The sequence below is a fragment of the Pan troglodytes genome, chromosome 16, assembly GCF_028858775.2.
Source record: "Pan troglodytes isolate AG18354 chromosome 16, NHGRI_mPanTro3-v2.0_pri, whole genome shotgun sequence".
In the NCBI taxonomy this organism is placed as follows: Eukaryota; Metazoa; Chordata; class Mammalia; order Primates; family Hominidae; genus Pan; species Pan troglodytes.
This window is the reverse complement of record NC_072414.2, coordinates 42,559,044-42,580,500: the sequence shown is the minus strand read 5'-3', so window position 1 is coordinate 42,580,500 and position 21,457 is coordinate 42,559,044. Positions and strand designations below refer to the sequence as shown.

Genomic DNA, 21,457 nt, shown 5'->3' with positions numbered 1-21,457 from the left:
CAATAAATAAATTTATTGTTTTATGAAACAAGAACTGTATGTTAGTTTTTTAGCCTTTCATTCTTAAAATATAAGAAAAAAAGTTAAACCGTTATGCTTCATCTAGAGATTTTTGTCTTTAAGGTTTTTGTGTGTGTGTGTTTTTTTTTACTGAAGGATTGGTTACAAGATAGACCGTCAAACAGAGAAATGTAAGTAAGCTTTTTCTTACCATTAGCTTGCAAAGTATCATAGTTATTGAATGTTGTCTTTTTTCCTGCTCTTTACATCATCTCTTTAACATTTCTTTATGAGTGATGATTATTTATTCTAGCATCTCCTCTCTTCACATAGATGAGATTAGGGGAACAAGTTTATTATGAGTTAATATAAAAGTTAAAATTTATTATTTTCATATAGTTGTACTATAATTACAACTCTACTAAGGTCTTCCTAATAGTGATACAATTCTGATTTTATTATTTAGTCCTGTTTCTAACTTATTCCTGAATAAATTTGTTGAGAGACCTAGTTTGAGACTTTAGTTTTGTACTTGCTTGATTTCTCTATCCATCATTCTAGTCAAACCTTGCATCTGCTTTTGGTAGGCACTTTGATGATTAGAGCAGTAATACACAGTATACATTAGAAAGCCTGCATACAGGAAGATCCACTAGGAAGCTGATGTGGTAATCCAAAACCAAAAGTGGAAACTATAGGCAATCTGACAGGTTATTGTCCCCAGAAAGTAAAACTTTTTAGTACATACTAGACATAAGGGTAAAGACAAATCTAAGATAATCTCTGTGTTTCCATCCTAGGAATTAGTATTGTAGAATTCCAAAGGATATGCAAAAAAAAAAAAAAAAAAAAAGTCTTGTTTTGACACCCACCTGATACTGGAAGCATGGTAGAGTTATTTTCTCATATGGATTACTTGAGCAGAGAAGCCAATTTGGGGGAAATTATTATTCTGCAGTGTTTTTCCCCTTCTGTGAATCAGAAATAAATCTGGGCCAGGCATGGTGCTTCACACCTGTGATCCCAGCACTTTGGGAGGCCAAGGTGGGTGGATCGCTTGAGCCCAGGTGTTGGGGACCAGCCTGAGAAACATAGTGAGACCCCATCTCTAAATTAGCTGGGTATAGTGGTGTGCGCTTTTGGTCCTAGCTACTCAGGAGGCTTGAGGCGGAAGGATTGTTTGAGCGCAGGAGTAGTGAGCCATGATTGCACCACTTCACTCCAGCCTGGGCAACAGCGAGACCTAGTCTCAAAACAAACAATTTTTTTTAAAAAAGAAAATAAATAAATCTGAATATATAGAGAAGAAAATAAACCTGGGCCACAGGATAAGCAGCTGCTCAAATTGAGTTTCCTGACCCTGGAATGGCATTTGGAAGGCCCACCTATAGTCAGACCTCTTCAAGGAATATTTTCTTTTATAACCAAAGCCATGGGATGTAAGTACAAAATAGGCACTTCAAGTTGGTGTTAATTCCGGTGTCTAACAACAGAACATTGTCTTCTTGCAGAATGCTGACCCTGAGAATTACCCGTAAAGGTGGAGCTGATTGGCAGCCCTTTGAGTGCTGAGAAAAGAGTGATTGATTAGCAGCAGGCAAAGGAATGATGTTAGGTTCAAAATACTTTTTGTAAGAAAATGTTTCTATTAAGGTGAAAATCAACAGGAAACAACAGGGTCAGATAGAATGTAGGAGCTGGAAGGAGACAGGTTATCTACTCCCAAGGTCCTTTCTGGATCTGGTCCTTTCATTCCTGAGCAAGGCTACATAGCTGTGTAATGAAAGTGCTAAGCCTCTAACCCATTTTCCTTTATTCTCATTCTGTTCTCTTTTCCACTCTACCTGTGCGTCTAGTTGACACTGGAATCCTTGGAAGTAAAAGAACCTGCATTTGGTGCCAGTGTATGTTGTTATAAATAAATACAGTTAACATTGGGAGAAATATTTTTCAACATTAGAAACTAAGAGGCAAAATGACATCTACTTAACTTTTCTCTCAATTCTTTGTCCATCAATTCTATTGAAATATTTCTAGCATCCTGCAAAGTCATCTCAATGTATTGTTACAGTACTGGAATGAATCTCCACAAATACAGAAGTTATGAAATAGTTTATTAGTATAGAGCCTTCAATTTGGCACCAAACTGCTAATAATATTTATGCATAAATTGGAGATAAAAGTTATTAATAAGTAGATACATATGGATATATATATATAGATATATATATCTATATATGGATTGGGATTGGCTTAAGGGAAATGGCACATATTCAAAGGGAATCAATTTCAGAATTTCCTTAATATTTTTTATATAATAATTGTATAAAATCAAAAAATTAAATGATAGCCAAAACTTAAATCATAGCACAGCTTATACTATATTTTTTGGTGTTTCTTTAGGCCATCTGAAGAAGGAACATTAAATGGTGAGTCTGTGTGGTAGATTGAACGTGAAAAAAATGAGAATCTTACATGATCTGTTACAGCAAACACCACATTATTCTAGGTAAGATATTTTAGACTTCAAGCTAGAAAAAGCCAAGGTATTGAGTTCTTCCCTCATATACTTTCTCCTTACTGTAGATGTTTCACAAACACACGAACCACCCTGTGAATGATAATATCTTTACTGTCACACTTCCTCCCTGCTACTTGGTCTCTGCTATACAGCCTGCTCCTTTTCTAATATTCCATCTGTTTTAACAAATGAAACTTTTAGTCAGCTGAGTTATTCTTGACCACCTTGACTTTGTACTCACAAAGTCCTATTGCATTTACTTCCTACATGTCTCTAAAATCCATCCTCCACTATACATCCCACTGCTGCTTTCAGCTTAGACCATTACTTTGTCAACCTTTTATCAAAGTGTATAGTGCATACAGAATAGTGCAGAATTCAGTGAATTCTTACAAAGTAAGTATAGCCATGTAATCAGCACCTAAAAACAATTTTGCCTATATCTCCATTCCTTTGTTTCTACTTCTTACAGTCCCTGCCCCTAAAACAATAGTTTCACCTATTTTGGGGTGTATGTGCATGTGTGAGTGTTTGCATGTATGTGCATATTGGCTATATAAATGAAATTGTACAGTATATACTGTTCTGTGTCTTGCTTCTTCTTCTTAACATATTGTTATAAAATTCATCAGTATTGCTGTGGATAGTGGTAATTTGTGCATTCTCACTACTATATAAAATTTCCTTATGTAAATATATTGAATTTACTTATCCATTCTGCTATTTGGTGGTCATTTCAGTAGCTTCCACTGTATGGCTATTATGACTTGCTGCTACAAGCATTCTTGTTCATGTTGTTTGATAAACATATGTATTTATTTATTATTGGCATATGCCTAGGAGTGGAATTGCTGAGTCAGAGTTAGCATGTGTTCACATTTGGTAATTACTACCAAATAGGTTTTCAGAGTGGTTGTACCAGTTTGGGGTCCCTGCCTGTAGTTTTACTTCTCATCAATGTTCTATTCTGCCACCCTTCCCTGCCCCCGGGTGAGAAGGAGTCTTGCTCTGTCGTCCAGGCTGGAGTAGGGAGTATAGTGGTGTGATCTTGGCTCACTGCAACCTCCGCCTCCCAGGTTCAAGCAGTTCTCGTGCCTCAGCCTCCCGAGTAGCTGGGATTACAGGCATGCACCACCACATCCAGCTAATTTCTGTGTTTCTGTAGAGACGAGATTTCACCACGTTGGCCAGGCTGGTCTCTAACTCCTGACCTCATGATCTGCCCACCTCTACCTCCCAAAGTGCTGAGATTTTAGGCGAGAGCCACCGCACCCGGCCTGATTTTTCTAAAGGTCGCTCCTCCACTTTACATTTTTTCCCCATTGTTGTTTAATAAAATCCAGTGTTCTTCCTTAACATGACATATTAGGCTTTTAATTACCCCCCCCCCACACACTTTAGGCTCTTAATTCCACACCCCCCGCCCCCTCCCCTGCCAAAGACAGGATCTCTCTGTCACCAGGTTGGAGTGCAGTGGCACAGACTTTGCTCACTGCAGCCTCAACCTCCTAGGCTCAAGCATTCCTCCCACCTCTGCCTTCTGAGTGGCTAGGACTACAGGTGGGTGCCACCTTGCCCAGCTAATTTTAAAAATCTTTTTTGTTGATAATGGGGCCTTGCCATGTTATCCAGGCTGGTCTTGAACTCCTGGCCCCAAAGCAGTCTTTCCACCTCAGCCTCCCAAAGTGTTAATGATGATAGGTGTGAGCCACTGTGCCTGGCCTCCTCTTAACAATTTGATATTCCCTGTTTCTGTAGCTTCATCTCCTGCAGTTATCCCTGTACTCTTGCCCATTAATTTGTAGTCTTAGCTGCATATTCAAATCATTTGTAGAGAATCATTTCTATGATGACACATACCTACAGAATTAGAATATTTTGGAGTGACATCTGGGTGGATGTATGTCCAAAAAGCACTATAGGTCAATCTTCCCCCTTCTCTTACTCTGAGATAGCTTTGACGTCTTCTCAACCAGAAGGCATTAGGTACTCTTTCTATATAGTCGTACAGTATGTGCACACATGTATGTGTATATACACATTTTTAAAGTATATTTTTATATCATACAGTATTAAAACTGTTGGCTAACTTCCTTTTCCTGCAAGACAGTAGGTTTCTTTTTATTTGTGTTCTAGAAACTTAGCACATAGCAGATTTGACTTGTCTTTGTCTTCTTGCAACATTTAAAGGTCAATTCCACACACACACACAAAAAGATGGGGGAAGGGCTTTTGATGGGTATGTTTCACATTCCAGAAGTTCATCTTCTCATGGTAGACCTGCTAAAATATTTACATGGCTACAGTCCCCAACCCCCAAACATCAGAATCAAAGAGAGATTTTTCTTTCTGAGTGGGAGGTATGGGAGGAGTGAGTTTATGGCAGGAGTTAGGGTAGTGTGCAGCATAATGTGCTCTTCACTTGTAGGTGTCTAAATGCACAGCTCTCACTAATCTGGCATAATGAAATAGGGTAATATAGCACAGTGGACATATTTTATCCCTAATTTTTCTGTTTTTGTGAGGAACAGTTATACGATGGAAATTCAAAATGGTTTTATGAGATTATCCGGGTTAAAATTTTTGCTGTACTAGTACTTTTTAAATGGTCTCGTTTGTTTATTTGCCATTCTAGGTCTCACTTCTCCATTTAAGCCAGCTATGGATACAAATTACTATTATTCAGGTCAGTAATATTAAAAACAAAATTTAATAGTATTTTGAACCTTTACAGATTTCATTATTTCTCTCTCATTTTTATGCAGCTGTGGAAAGAAATAACTTGATGAGGTTATCACAGAGCATTCCATTTACACCTGTGCCTCCAAGAGGTAAATCCAAAAATTAAAGAAATAAATAAGTGAAAATTAACCCTTTAATGATTTTTAGCTATAATATAGAATGTGGGTGGGATTACATTAAGAAGTATCAATTTCAAATAAATTCTTGATTAATCTGACTACCACAAGGGTGAGGTATGTTTGAATAGAAGAAGGGAAGCATCAGAAATATTGAGTTTCTCCATTACTGGCATATTCAGAAGCAACAATATATTCTAATTCTAAAAAGTTCTTGATCCACTGTCTAGTAATTTATATAAATTGACATCACAGTGTCCATGAAACAGCTCTAACTTCTAAGTTTAATTCAGAAGTGTGTAGAATTTTAGTTGCTTTTTTAAAGGTTTTCTCTAAAATGCTCAGAATTTCAAAAATGCCTAACATTACACATGAATTCAAAGATATTATGAAAGTATCCTTGATTTCTTACCTATTGCTATTAAATTTCTTTGTATAAAACTACATCTTGGTCCATTTTATCTTCTGTTCCTTAATCAAAGATGCCTGCTAATTTTTATTTTACTTTGTCGTTTTTAAAAAGTCACAATTTAATCTTAAACTTTTTCCATTTGTGTTGCAGGGGAGCCTGTCACAGTGTATCGTTTGGAAGAGAGTTCACCCAACATACTAAATAACAGCATGTCTTCTTGGTCACAACTAGGCCTCTGTGCCAAAATAGAGTTTTTAAGCAAAGAGGAGATGGGAGGAGGTTTACGAAGAGCTGTCAAAGTACAGTGTACCTGGTCAGAACATGATATCCTCAAATCAGGGCATCTTTATATTATCAAATCTTTTCTTCCAGAGGTGGTTAATACATGGTCAAGTATTTATAAAGAAGATACAGTTCTGCATCTCTGTCTGAGAGTAAGTGTCAGTGAATATTTAATAGTGGAACATAATTTAAGCTTTATATTTTAACTTCTGAAATATCAATAAGCCAAATATAATCTTAGTTTAAGTATTAAACAAGGGTTCTCCCCACCCTCCCTTTTATAGGAAATTCAACAACAGAGAGCAGCACAAAAGCTTACATTTGCCTTTAATCAAATGAAACCCAAATCCATACCATATTCTCCAAGGTAAATCTTTAATTTTTTTCTGGGATCTTTTATTATATGGATAGCAGTCCCTTTTGACCTTCATTTTTGATGTTGAATATTTAATTATCCATTTTGTAGATCAATTAGAATTTTATTAACAAAACTGCTAGTAATATTTATAACTATTTTTATAAGGTTCCTTGAAGTTTTCCTGCTGTATTGCCATTCAGCAGGACAGTGGTTTGCTGTGGAAGAATGTATGACTGGAGAATTTAGAAAATACAACAATAATAATGGAGATGAGATTATTCCAACCAATACTCTGGAAGAGATCATGCTAGCCTTTAGCCACTGGACTTACGAATATACAAGAGGGGAGTTACTGGTACTTGATTTGCAAGGTAAATTTATTAAAATATTGCTAAGGTGAAATTCTGCAGTAGGTTCTCACCTATTCATATGTTATAATATACAGAATCTGCTAATTTATAGATAAATAAAATCTTAGGCCAATAGAAGCTATAAAAAAGCAAGTTAATCACAGTCATAGCATATAGCCATCAGGGCCTTGAGTAATAAATAAAATCTTAGGCCAATAGAAGCTATAAAAAAGCAAGTTAATCACAGTCATAGCATATAGCCATCAGGGCCTTGAGTAATAGAATCTGGCTATCTTTTTTTGTTCCCCCGCCCCCTCCCCCTCCCCCACCCCCAGAGGGAGTCTTGCTCAGTCACCCAGGCTGGAGTGTAGTGGTGCAATCTCAGCTCACTGCAACTTCCGCCTCCCGGATTCAAGCAATTCTCTTGCCTCAGCCTCCCGAGTAGTTGGGATTACAGGCACCTGCCACCACGCCCAGCTAATTTTTGTATTTTTAGTAGACAAGATTTCACCATGTTGGCCAGGCTGGTCTTGAGCTTCTGACCTTGAGCTTCTGATCTTGAGTGATCTGCCCGCCTCAGCCTCCCAAAGTGCTGGGATTACAGGAGTGAGCCACCACACCCGGCCTGGCTATCTAAATTATTGTTAAGATAATACAGATGTTTTGATAAGCAAAAACATGTAAAAATTCCCTATTCTAAGACATGCAGTCTAGTATTTCAAAAGTATAAAGACCGTTTCTTTAAAAATAACAAATACCTCTATTATTCCTGGTGTTTATGTTAACCTGTTATTGTGAACTAAACTACCTAAAAATTTAGTGGATTTAAAACAACTGCCATTTTATTTCCTTATAGTTCTTTCATTCAGAAATTTGGATGGGACATAGTGGGAGTGTCTCTCTCTGCTGTCACCTCAAAAGACTGGAATGGCTGGAGACATTGAACAGCTTGACTGGAGTCAAATGTCTGAGGTCTCTGTTCACTGTCAACTAAATTCCTCAATTCTTCAGTGTTCTCTGTCTACATGGCTAGCAAGCTTGGGCTTGCTCACAGCATGGTAGTTTCAGGTATTTAGACTTCTTACATAGCAGCTGGCTTCTTCTAGAGAGAAGGCAGAACCTCTTAAGGCTAGGCCCAGGATTGAGATGCCTTCTGCCACATTTTACTGATCAAGGCAACTTACAAGGGTAGCCCACATTCAAGGGGAGGCGAAGTAGATTCAGCAGTTGATGGGTAGAACGACATGCATCTATAGAGGGAAAAATTGCTCATAGCCATCTTAGCAGATAGACTGTGTTTCATACATATAAAAGAAAAAAGACTTTCATATATATGAAAGAAAAAAAAGAAATGGTGACTGCAAGAGGGCAGGTTTGCTTGGAGTAATGTCTGCTGAGCTTCACAGTGAGTCAAAGGAAGTTAAATTGAGCAAGTTGCCAGCTCTTCTCTTCATTATGGCTTCCATAATTTTTCTCCCTGAAGAGCAGACTTAATTTCAAATGTAAACACAGACCAGATTTTAAATCACATGAGAACAATTGTTTAGAATGTTTATTACTCAGTGACTCTTTAGTGTACAGGTATAAATATAAAAGATTTGTTGAAAAGCAAACAGGTTTCAGCTCAAGAATGAAAATCTATGTAAAAACAACTATACTTTTTCCAGTAGTTCATACCTTTATAAAAATGATTATGGTGGTGTATGTTGTGAAAAACTCTCTGATGTCCATTATGAGTTAGGCCAATCCAGTTAAGTTTAAAAATTACAAGCATACATTAGAGATAATGCAGGCTCAGTTCCAGACTACTGCAACGAAGCAAATATTGCAATAAAGCATATCACATGAATTTTTTGGATTTGCAGTACATGTAAAAGTTAAATTTACGCTATACTGTAGTCTAAAGTGTGTGATAGCATTGTGTGTGAAGAACAGTGTACATACCTTAATTTAAAAATACCTTATTGTTAAAAAATAGTAAGAATCATCTAAGCCTTCATCAAGTTGTAGTCTTTTTCCTGAAGGATCTTGCCTCCATGTTGATGACTGCTAACTGATAGTTGCTGAAGTTTGCGATGACTGCAGCAATTTCTTTTTCTTTCTTTTTTAAAAAATAGAGGCAGGGTCTCTTTCTGTTGCCCAGGCTGGAGTGCAGTAGCTCAATCACAACTCACTGCAACCTCAGACTCCTTTGGCTCAAGCCATCCTCCTGCCTCAGCCTCCTGCATAGCTGGGACTACAGGCTCACGTCACTGCATGCAGCTAATTTTTAAAAATTTTTGTAGAGATGGGTGTCTAACTAGGTAGGTCAGGCTAGTCTTGAACTCCTGGCCTCAAGCAGTCCTCCCACAGTGCTAGGATTACGGGCATGAGCCACTCTCTGGCCACAGTGAAGTTTGCCACATTGATTGATTCTTCCTTTCATGAAAGACTTTTCTGTAGCACGCAGTGCCATTTGATAACATTTTACCCACAGTGGAACTTCTTTCAAAATTGGAGTGAACCTTCTCAAACCCTGCTGCTTTATCAACAAAGTTTATGTATATTCTAAATCCCTTGTGATTTGAACAATGTTCACGGTATCTTCACCGAGTAGATTCCATCTCAACATAATGTTTATTGAACAATTTTTACATAGGAATATCTTAGATGATTACAAGTTAAACAATGTAGCAATATATAAAGAACAAAGTGTTCCCATCTTTTTTATTTCTCTACTTCTGTGAAGACGTATACACAAATGGAGACTTTTTTCCCTCTTTTTTATTATTTTGTTTTGTTGTGTTGGTTTTACCCCAACTGGGATCATGAGATTTTTTTTTCCACTTTTTTTTTCTGCCTAACGATATATCGTAGGCATTTTCTAGAGTTATTTCTTTAGTAAGCTGCGTGATAGTCTATAGTGTAGCAGCTATAGCATGATTTACATCTGTGTTGATAGACATTCACTCTACTTTTAGTTTTTTGCTTCTACAAACAGTGCTTGCAGCAAACCATTCTCATGCACTGCTACTTTTATTTCCTTAAAGTAAGTTCCTAAATTGGCGTAGAAAAGAGATTAGTACAGTTTTAATTTTAATAACAACTGACAGAGTACTTTCCCAAAAGCTTATCAGAAATCATACTCAGCCTTCTACGGAAGTTCCTGCTTCTCTACAGTCTTTCCAGTATGGAATATTCTTAATGTTTGCCATTCTGTTGGATGGAAAATAGTATCGTGTTTTAATTCTGGTTTTTCCTTTTGTGAAATTGAACCATTTTATTAGATTTTGCTCTAATGGGTTAAATATTTGTGATTATTCAAAATATCAGTAGGTGTTAAGTGTGTGTGTGTTATGTGTTTATATATACACACATGAATATATAAGAGACTGGAAAGATTTAATCATAATACTTCTGGAGAGGGCTGGAGGTGAAGAAAGATTTTCACAATCTTACTCTGTGTTACATGAATGTTTTGCAAGAAAATGTGATATGTGTTAATGTGTGTGGTTTTTTTCCCTTAAATCCCAAACACTTGTTTTTTGTTTTTGTTTTTGTTTTTTTGAGACGAATTTCACTCTGTTGCCCAGGCTAGAGTGCAGTAGTACGATTTTGGCTCACTGCAACCTCCGCCTCCCAGGTTCAAGCGATTCTCCCGTCTCAGCCTCCCGAAAGTAGCTGGGACTACAGGCGCCCCCCACCATGCCCGGCTAACTCTTTTTTTTTTTTTTTTTTTTTTTTTTTTAGGGATGAAGTTTCACCATGTTGGTCAGGCTGGTCTCGAACTCCTGACCTCAGGTGATCCATCCGCCTTGGCCGCCCAAAGTGCTGGGATTACAGGCGTGAGCCACTGCGCCTGGCCAATCCCAAACACTTTTAAAGTCCTATGGATTATTCCTTCATGTACCAAATTGTTCTTTGCTAACTAAGATGAAACAAGGGCAGATTGACCAGACCTTTTACAAGTAAGGAGGTATTTGCATCCTTGGTGCTGTAGGATAAGGAACTTAATGCCTACCTACCAACTCTGACGTTTAACTCTTGTTCACATTACAAGGAGATATGCCTCTCCCTGGTAGAATGCCAGAGTCATAAATCAAGTTATGAAATATCAAAAGAGAAGAACTACACTCCTTTGAATAGTTTAACATTGTAATGATTGATGATACTATAACATCTCTTAAGATGATTTTTATTATGCAGATGTCAGTATTTATGTCAATTATATAATATAAATTATTTGTCTTTTTTATATACACATATAAAGGTGTTGGTGAAAATTTGACTGACCCATCTGTGATAAAAGCAGAAGAAAAGAGGTAATAAGTTTTAACTATTTCATTAAGGCATAATTTCACATTTTATATTTGTACCTGTATAAACTGCCCCCTTTTTTTTGTTGTTTTTTTTTTAAATTACCAATTCTACAGATCCTGTGATATGGTTTTTGGCCCAGCAAATCTAGGAGAAGATGCAATTAAAAACTTCAGAGCAAAACATCACTGTAATTCTTGCTGTAGAAAGCTTAAACTTCCAGGTAAAAAATTTCTTAATCAGTATAGTATATAAATTGTTACGAAACTTGGTTACTACAATACCTCATAAGGCCAGAGGTACAAATGTTTAATGTAATGGTCTCTAATTGTGCCAGCTTCAGCAGCTCTTTTGCAAATACATATTGTTGGTTATAAATGAATCTGTGTTTTCTTTCTTTCTTTATACAAAGTTCATTAATTTAATATATTATGTGTCTGCAGAATGCCAGGAATTGTGCTCGGTGTTGAAAGTAGAATATTGAACCAGACAGCTATGTCTCTGCCCTCATGGAGTTTAGCCTCATGTTGAATATTGACAAGATTAGCAGGGAGTTACAGGACTGATAAATGCCAGGAGAGAGGAAAAAACAGAACAGAGTGCTATAGAACATGTAAGCAGGTCCCTTAACTCAAACCCAGGTCAGGGAATGATCCTGGGAAACTAACGTATTTGCCTTTACTTGGAGAATGAATAGACCTTCAAGTTAGCCTTGCAGAAGAATTGAGAAAAGGCTATTTGCTCAAGCAGGAATAGGAACTGTAAATATATTGTCTCATGATATTAACATCATCTTTGTATGCAGAGAATTACAAGTTATTATTTAATTGTTAGTTAAAGCACAAACCTGTGGTTGTCTCTCTTTGATGTGCATCATAGTCCCCTGTGGAACTTTAAAAAAAAATTCCCCTACCAGGCGCAGTGACACATGCCTGTAGTCCCAGCTACTCAGGAGGCTGATACCAGAGGATCGCTTGAGCTCAGGAGTTCAAAGCTGTAGTGCCTACTTCAGTTTGGGCAACATAGTGAGACCCTGTCTCTTTTAAAAATTAAATTTAAAAAAAAATTACACATGTCTGGGCCCCACCCTTGAGCTGTTTGTTTGTTTGTTTATTTGTTTGTTTTTGAGACAGGGTCTCACTCTGTTGCTCAGGCTGGAGTGCAGTGGTGCGATCTCAGCTCACTGCAGCTTCCACCTCCCAGGCTCAAGTGATCCTCCCACCTCAGCCTCCCAAGTAGCTGGGACTACAGGCACGTGCCACAACACCTGGCTAATTGTTGTTGTTTTGTTTTTTTTTTGTAGAGATGGGGTTTTGCCATGTCACCCAGGCTGCTCTCGAATTCCTGGGCTCAAGTGATCCACCTGCGTCAGCCTCCCAAAGTGCTAGGATTACAGGCGTGAGCCACCACGCCCAGCCCTTGTGTATTTTTTAAAGTCCCATTTCGTATGCCCAGTATTGTAATAGTTAAGAGCTTAGACTCGAGAGCCAGGATGCATGGCTCCAGAGAATACCTACATCACCAAGGAGTTTTTGAGGACTTAATGAGTTGGTTTTGTGAGATACTTAGTACCAGCCATATAATAAGCATTATTAGGTATGTAAATGGTACTATTTTTTAAAATTTGTTTTTTATTATTGCTGGTATACAGAAATGCCATTGATTTTTTTGAGCATATGTCCCTGCAACCTTACTTAACTCTTTTTTAGGAGCTTTTTGTAATAGACTTCTCAGGATTTTTTTTGTATAGACAATAAAGACAGTTTCTTTCTGTGTATCTTTTTTTTTTCTTGACTTTTTGCACTGGCAAGGATTTCCAGCACAGTATAGAATGAGTGTAGTGAGAGTAAACATAATTTGCTTTGTTTCTGATGTTAAGGGGAAGGCATTCTGTCTTTTCACCATTAAGATGATGTTAACTTTAAGGATTTTGTAGATGCACTTTATGAGGCTGAAGAAAGTTCCTTCTACTCCTTGTTTTTTTTTTTTTTTTTTTTTTTTTGAGACAGAGTCTCGCTCTTTTTTTTTTTTTGAGACGGAGTCTCGCTCTGTCGCCCAGGCTAGAGTGCAGTGGTGTGGTCTCCGCTCACTGCAAGCTCCGCCTCCCGGGTTCACGCCATTCTCCGGCCTCAGCCTCCCGAGTAGCTGGGACTACAGGCGCCCGCCACCGCGCCCGGCCAATTTTTTTTGTATTTTTAATAGAGATGGGGTTTCACCATGGTCTCGATCTCCTGACCTTGTGATCCGCCCGCCTCGGCCTCCCGAAGTGCTGGGATTACAGGCATGAGCCACCGTGCCCGGCCTACTCCTTGTTTCTTGAGAATATTTATCTTGAATGGATATTGAATTTTGTCAGATTTTTTTTCTGCATCTTTTGGTATGATCATGTGGTTTTTCTCCTTTAATAGGTTAATATAGTATATTACATCAATTGATTTTTTAAATGTTGAGCCAGTATTGCATTCCTAGGACAAACCACACTTTGTTGTGATACATATCTTTTTAATTTATTGTTAGATTCAGTTTTCAATAATAGGTTGAGGATTTTGCATGTGTGTTCATGAAGAATATTGGTCTGTGGTAGGTTTGTTTTATGGGGCACTATGTTTGTTTTCTTTTAGTATTAGGATAATACTTATAAAATAAGTTTTATTTTCGGGAATAGATTGTATAGAATTGATATTGTCCCTACCATGAATGTTTGATAGGATTTTCCAGTCAAACCATCTTGGCCTGAAGTTTTCTTTGTCACATGGTTTTAAACTAAGCATTTAGTGGGGAGGGGGCAGGGGTAGCATTGGGAGATATACCTAATGCTAAATGACGAGTTGACGGGTGCAGCACACCAACATGGCCATGTATACATGTGTAACAAACCTGCACATTGTGCACATGTACCCTAAAACTTAAAGTATAATAATAATAAATAATTTAAAAAATAAAAAATAAAAAAATAAACTAAGCATTTAATTTCTTTAATAGAGATAGGACTGTTGATTATCAAATTCTTTTTGAGTGAGTTTTGGTAGTTTGTGTCTTTTAAGGAATTGGTCCATTTTTTTTTTTAATTGTCAAATTTGGGGGCATAAAGTTATTTATGCTGTTACCTTACTATCTTTTTAATATCCGTTAGGTCTGTGGCAAATCCCCTTTTTCCTTATGGCAGTTTGGTCTGTGCTCTTTGTTTCTTGATCAGCCTGGCTAGAGGTTTATCAATTTTATTGATAACTTCAAAGAATCAGTTTTCGTTGTCATTGTTTTACTCTTGCTTTTCTGTTTTCAATTTATTTGATTTATTCTTTTTATTTTTCCATGTTTATACTCGCTTTAGGTGTAGTTTGTTCTTTTTCTAGTTTATTAAAGTAGAAACTTAGATTATTGATTCTCGGATCTTTATTTTATTTATTTATTTTGAGATGGAGTCTCACTCTGTCACCAGGCTGGAGTGCAGTGGCGTAATCTCCCAGGTTCAAACGATTCTCCTGCTTCAGCCTCTTGAGTAACTGGCACTACAGGTACGTGCCACCACACCCAGCTAATTTTGTTATTTTTAGTAGAGTCAGGGTTTCACCATGTTGGCCAGGATTGTCTTGATCTCTTGACCTCGTGATCTACCCTACTCGGCCTCCCAAAGTGCTGGGATTACAGGTGTAAGCCACTGCGCCCGGCCTCAGATATTTATTTCTAACAAGAGATTGAGTGCTATAATTTTCCCTCTAAGCATTGTTTTAGCTCCATCCCTCAAATTTGAGTATATTTTATTTTCATTTTTATTTACTTTAAAATAGTTATAATTTCAGTTTGTATTCCTCTTTGATGTATGGATTGTCTTGTTTAGTTCTTAAATAGTTTAAAATTTTACAAATGTCTTTAATTGATTTCTTGCTTAATTCTATTATAAAAGAAACATACTTTGTACTATTTCAATTAAATTTTTTTAATTGAAGTACAAGTTTATGGAGCTGGGTTCAGTGGCTCACACCTGTAATCCCAGCACTTTGGGAGGCCGAGGCAGGTGGATCACCTGAAGTCAGGAGGTCGATACTAACCTGGCCAACATAGTGAAACCCCATCTCTACTAAAAAATACAAAAATTAGCTGGGTGTGGCAGTGGGTGCCTGTAATCCCAGCTACTCAGTAAGCCAAGGCAGGAGAATCACTGGGACCTGGGAGGCAGAGGTTGCAATGAGCCAAGATTGCGCCACTGCATTCTGGCCTGGGCGACAGAGCAAGACTCCGTCTCAAAAAAAAAAAAAAAGAGTTTATGGTCTCTGAGCATTCCATGTGCTTTGGAAAGTAATATATATTCTGCTATTGTTGGATGGAGTATTCTGTAAATATTAATTAAAGAAAGTTTGTTGCTAGTGTTCAGAGTTCTTGTATCCTTGCTGGTTTTCTGTGTATTAGTTCTATTGATTAACTAGAAAGGAAGTCTCCAAATATAATTGGATTTGTCTATCTTGCTTTTCAGTTCTGTCAGTTTTTCCTTCATGTGTTTTGAGGCATTGTTCTTAGATGCATACACATATACTATTGTTAATGTCTTCTTGGCGAATTGATTATTTTATCATTGTGTATTAATAATATCATGGTAATTTTCCTTATTTTGACGTATACTTTTTCTAATATTAACATAACCACTCCAGCTATCTTTTGATTAATGTTTTCATCATATACCTTTTGCCAATCTTTTTTTCAAAACATACACACACACATCTATATATAATTATATTTAAGGTGGGTTTCTTGTAGACAGCATATACTGAGGTTCTTGATTTTGTTTTAAATTTAAACAGTTTCCATTTTTTAAGCCAGCACGGTACCCCTGTAATCCCAGCACTTTGGGAGGCCAAGGAGGGCAGATCATTTGAGGTCAGGAGTTCGAGACCAGCCTGGCCAACATGGTGAAAACCTATCTCTACTAAAAATACAAAAATTAGCTGGGCGTGGTGGTGGGTGCCTGTAATCCCAGCTACTTGGGAGGCTGAGGCAGGCGAATTGCTTGAACCCGAGAGGCACAGGTTGCAGTGAGGAGAGATTGCACCACTGTGAGACAGAGTGAGACTCCATCTCAAAAAAAAAAAGCAATCTGGCCCAGATCCTTCATTTTCTAGATAATATAATTAAAGTTGAGATGATTTGCTCATTGATACACTTACTAGTTAACAATATAATTAAGATGAGCTATAATTGTGTTTCTCTCCACTGTTCTTTGTACAGTAATCGCAGATTAGCTTGTATCCCTAAAGCCATACTGACATAGTCTTGAATTTAAAATTTATCAAAAATAATTAATATAGTTGCAAATATGTTTGGATTGTTTAATATAGGCTGTTTCTTAGATTAAAATTAACATTTTATGATTCAGTGAGGTCAAATATTTTTATTTTTAAAAAAATAAATTAGTTCATATTCTGAGTATCAGTTATATTTTATATGGAGATAAAAATATAAGGGTTTACGCCATGACACACATATACCTATGTTCTGCACGTGTATCCTTTTTTTTAAAAAAAAACATACATATATATGTTTATGCATGACTTGGTTAGTTTATAATGTTGATATTACTGCATTGTTTCCAGTTCTGCAACTATTTTCATCTATGTCCGTAACTTCTTAAGTGATTTCTTCTTGTCCCATACCTATAAATATGTTTATATACTTATCATAGCAAATCTGTCTGAAGACTTGACATATTTCCCAAGCTCCTGTTTCTGTTCAGCTACCTATATTTCTACTTGGATACTATTTTATTTTATTTTATTTTATTTTATTTTATTTTATTTTATTTTATTTTTGAGACAGTCTCACTCTGTCACCCAGGCTGAAGCAGAGGGGTCCATCCTTTTGGCTTCCCTGGGCCACATTGGAAGAAAAATTGTTGGGCAGGCACCATGGCTCATGCCTGTAATCTCAGCACTTTGGGAGGCCGAAGTGGGCAGATCACTTGAGGCCGGGAGTTCAAGAGCAGCTTTGCCAATTATGGCAAAAACCAGTCTCTACTAAAAATATAAAAATTGGCCATGTGTGGTGTCACAGGCCTGTAATCCCAGCTACTTGGGGAGGCTGAGGCACAAGAATTGCTTGAACCCCGGAGGTAGGGGTTTCAGTGAGCTGAGATCGTGCCACTGCACTTCAGCCTGGGCAACAACAAGACCTTGTCTCAAAAAAAAAAGAATTGTGTTGGGCTACACATAAAATACACTATCACTACCATAGCTGATGAGCTTTAAAAAAAATGCAAAAAAATGCCATCATGTTTTAAGAAAGTTTATGAATTTGTGTTGGGTTGCATGTGGCCTGTGGGCCGAGGGTCGGGCAGGCTTGCTATAAAGCATCTTTAGTAACATGTCCAATCCAAAATTCTTGATTTATATCTCCCACCCTACATAGAACTCTGTTTCCCTATCTTATTAATGGTTACCCAGTTGCTCAAGTCCGAAACCTAAAACTATCCAATTCTTCTTTTCCCTTGCCCTTCATAGCCAATTCATCAAATTCTGTCTGTTCTAATTTTGAAATCTCCCTAGAATTCATCTGCTCTTCTCTGTCTTCATGGCTACCACCTTGTTTCCTGGACTGCTGCCACCCATCCTCTCACAAGAGTTTTCATAGTCATCAGAATAGTTCTTGAAACAAATCTGATGATGTCTCTCTCTTGAGACTGCTTAAAACCTTCCAGTGGATTTGTATTGTATCTGTACTTCTCATCATAGCTTGTATCTATGATGTATAAATGAAGATCAGCAAACTTTTGTAAAGGGCAAAGTAGCAAATATTTTAGGCTTTGTAGACCATGTGGTCTGTCCCAGCTACACAGTTCTACCATCGTGGTGCGGAAATAACCACAGACTGTGAACAAATGAGTGTGACTGCATTCCAGTAAAACTACTTACAAAAACAGGCAGCAGACCAGATTTGGCCCACAATCTGTAGTTGACAATCTTGGGCCATTAACTGCTGCTTGAGCTCAATTTCTACTAGTTTTCCTCTCATTCACTATGTAGAAGCCACACTGTCTTCTTACCATTCGCAAAGCACACTAAGTCCATTCCTTCTGACAGTCTTTGCAGTTAACCCTCCCTCTGCCTAGAACACTCCTCCTAGAGCTTTGATAGTTCACTTCTCAATATTAAGGTATTTACTCAAATCTCTTCCTCTGGCTTTCCTGCCCAGACCTGTTTGAAACAATCACCCTATACCATCTTCCATCTGTCCCTCATTATAATTCACTACACTCTTTTCTTCAAAGCACTTTTTTTTTTTTTTTGAGACAGGATCTCACTCTGTCGCCCAGGTTGAAGTACAGTGGCATGATCTTGGGTCATTGCAATCTCTGCCTACTGGGGCTCAAACAGTCCTCCCACCTCAGCCTTCTGAGTAGCTGGGACTACAGGCACACACCACCACACCTGGCTAATTTTTGTATTTTTTGTAGAGACAAGAGACTTCACCATGTTGGCCAGGCTGCTCTTGAACTCCTGACCTCAAATGATTCTCTCACCTTGGCCTTTCAAAGTGCTGGGATTACAGGCATGAGCCGCTGCACCCTGTCTTCAAGGCACTTTTTACTGCTTATAATTCTGTCATTTTTCTGTTTGCTTATTTTTTGTCACCCACTAGAATATAAGCTCACTGAGACCAGTGAGCTTGTCTGGTTTGTTCACTGCTACATTCCCATGCCTACATGAGTTTCTGACTCATGGTCAATATGTAATTATTTGTTGAATGAATGAATGACTTCATTTTTATGTGTATAAATTTGGTGACTACTGAATTTATAACAACCTGATGGAAAACAAGTCTGACATGTTTGGAGAAAAATTGATTAGAAATGATCCTAATTCAGCCGGGCATGGTGGCTCATACCTATAATCCCAGCACTTTGGTAGGCCGAGGCAGGTGGATCACCTGAGGACGGGAGTTCGAGACCAGCCTGACCAACATGGTGAAACCCTGTCTCTACTAAAAATACAAAAAATTAGCCGGGCATGGTGGTGCATGCCTGTAATCCCAGCTATTTGGGAGGCTGAGGTAGGAGAATCGCTTGAACCCGGGAGGTGGAGGTTGCAGTGAACCGAGATCGCGCCATTGCACTCCAGCTTGGGCAACAAGAGCGAAACTCCGTCTCGAAAAGAAAATAAAAGGTTCCTAATTCTCCATTTCTAAGAAATACTAACTTTTTTCTTTTCTCTTTCTTTTTTTTTTTTTTTATTGTTGTGGGTGTTCAATGTAGATCTGAAGAGGAATGATTATACGCCTGATAAAATTATATTTCCTCAGGATGAGCCTTCAGATTTGAATCTTCAGCCTGGAAATTCCACCAAAGAATCAGAATCAACTAATTCTGTTCGTCTGATGTTATAATATTAATATTACTGAATCATTGGTTTTGCCTGCACCTCACAGAAATGTTACTGTGTCACTTTTCCCTCAGGAGGAAATTGTTTGGTAATATAGAAAGGTGTATGCAAGTTGAATTTGCTGACTCCAGCACAGTTAAAAGGTCAATATTCTTTTGACCTGATTAATCAGTCAGAAAGTCCCTATAGGATAGAGCTGGCAGCTGAGAAATTTTAAAGGTAATTGATAATTAGTATTTATAACTTTTTAAAGGGCTGTTTGTATAGCAGAGGATCTCATTTGACTTTGTTTTGATGAGGGTGATGCCCTCTCTTATGTGGTACAATACCATTAACCAAAGGTAGGTGTCCATGCAGATTTTATTGGCAGCTATTTTATTGCCATTCAACTAGGGAAATGAAGAAATCACGCAGCCTTTTGGTTAAATGGCAGTCAAAATTTTCCTCAGTGTATTTAGTGTGTTCAGTGATGATATCACTGGTTCCCAACTAGATGCTTGTTGGCCACGGGAAGGGAAATGACTTGTTCTAATTCTAGGTTCACAGAGGTATAAGAAGCCTGAACTGAAGACCATTTTCAAGAGGGACGGTATTTATGAATCAGGGTTAGGCTCCATATTTAAAGATAGAGCCAGTTTTTTTTTAAATAGAACCCAAATTGTGTAAAAATGTTAATTGGGTTTTTTAAACATTGTTTTATCAAGTCACTGTTAAGTAGAAGAAAGCCATGGTAAACTGATACATAACCTAAATTATAAAAGCAGAAACCTAACTCACTCGTCAAGGGAAGTTACCTTTTGAGGAAAGTTAAAGTACTTTTTTCCCTATCTGTATCTATAGCAACAACCCAGAACTTACAAACTTCTCCAAAGATTTTATTGATATATCAAATCAGAATGTAAACATGAACTCTTGCATATATTTAAAATTGTGTTGGAACATTTGAACATGAATGCTGTTTGTGGTACTTAAGAAATTAATTCAGTTGGATTATCATTATGTGATACTGGCAGATTGCAGTGCAACCTTATGCCAATAAAATGTAATTTAACAGCCCCAGATATTGTTGAATATTCAACAATAACAAGAAAAGCTTTTCATCTAAGTTTTATGCTTTAATTTTTTTTCTTTTTTTTTCTTTTTCTTTTGTTTCCTTGGTACTAATTTTAATTTTTATTTGGAAGGGAGCAGTATAAAGCTTATTTGTATTTAGTAGTGTATCTCATAGATACAGACAAGGCAAGAGATGATAAGCTGTTTAAATAGTGTTTAATATTGATTGGGGGTGGGGAGAAAGAAAAAGTGTATTACTTAAAGATATTATATACGTTTTGTATATCATTAAATCTTTAAAAGAAATGAAATAAATTTATTGTTTACAGATGTTTAGTGAGTTTAATCATTCTGAAAAATTATCTGACATTTTCAGGGTGTCAATTTGAGTATCAGTTTTTTTAAATGAACCATTTGTATACCTGTGCTTTTGATCTCCTGTCCTGTACAATGTTTAAATTAATACTGATTTCTTACTGTCTTCTTAGAAATCTGTTTTTTGTTAGGCCAAAAAAGGGCAATATGGGCTGTCTATTGATTTTTAATTTTATGTTGATTATTTTCACAGGATTATAATAGTAGCTACACTTTTTTTTTTTTTTTTTTTTTTTTTTTTGAGACGGAGTCTCGCTCTGTTGCTTGGGCTGGAGTGCAGTGGTGTGATCTCAGCTCACCACAACCGCCGCCTTCCGGGTTTAAGTGATTCTCCTGCCTCAGCCTCCCGAGTAGCTGGGACTACAGGCACACGCCACCATGCCCAGCTAATTTTTATATTTTTAGTAGAGACAGGGTTTCACTATGTTGGCCAGTGTGGTCACAAACTCCTGACCTTGTGAGCCACCGCACCTGGCTGCTAACACTTATTTAGTGCCTACTGTGTACCGGACATTATTCTAAGTATCTCACATATATTAACCTACTTAATCCTTATAACAATGTTATAAAGAAATAGGTGTTATTA

The 21,457-nt window shown here is 37.3% G+C and overlaps 1 protein-coding gene across 25 annotated transcripts in view; it reads left to right on the top strand.

Moving 5' to 3' along the window:
• TRPM7 (transient receptor potential cation channel subfamily M member 7) overlaps positions 1-20,826 on the top strand; it is a 126,012-nt gene extending 105,186 nt beyond the window's left edge. For 6 of the 25 annotated variants that reach the window (XR_010151685.1, XM_063794943.1, XM_009429116.5 and 3 more), the window contains 10 exons: positions 157-191; positions 2,404-2,429; positions 5,157-5,207; positions 5,287-5,352; positions 5,942-6,225; positions 6,358-6,440; positions 6,597-6,802; positions 11,031-11,082; positions 11,194-11,300; positions 19,317-20,826. Coding sequence is in view for 17 of the 25 variants with exons in the window: in XM_063794943.1 (XP_063651013.1) it covers positions 157-191; positions 2,404-2,429; positions 5,157-5,207; positions 5,287-5,352; positions 5,942-6,225; positions 6,358-6,440; positions 6,597-6,802; positions 11,031-11,082; positions 11,194-11,300; positions 19,317-19,447 (1,041 nt within the window). In the remaining 8 variants the exon portion in view is untranslated. Of the gene's footprint in view, positions 1-123; positions 192-2,403; positions 2,510-5,156; positions 5,208-5,286; positions 5,353-5,941; positions 6,226-6,357; positions 6,441-6,596; positions 6,803-11,030; positions 11,083-11,193; positions 11,301-12,380; positions 12,594-19,316 lie in introns of those variants that run through there. The other 19 variants (XM_054666946.2, XM_054666948.2, XM_054666947.2 and 16 more) reach the window with 12 other exon arrangements.
• The last annotated feature ends 631 nt before the right edge of the window (positions 20,827-21,457 follow it).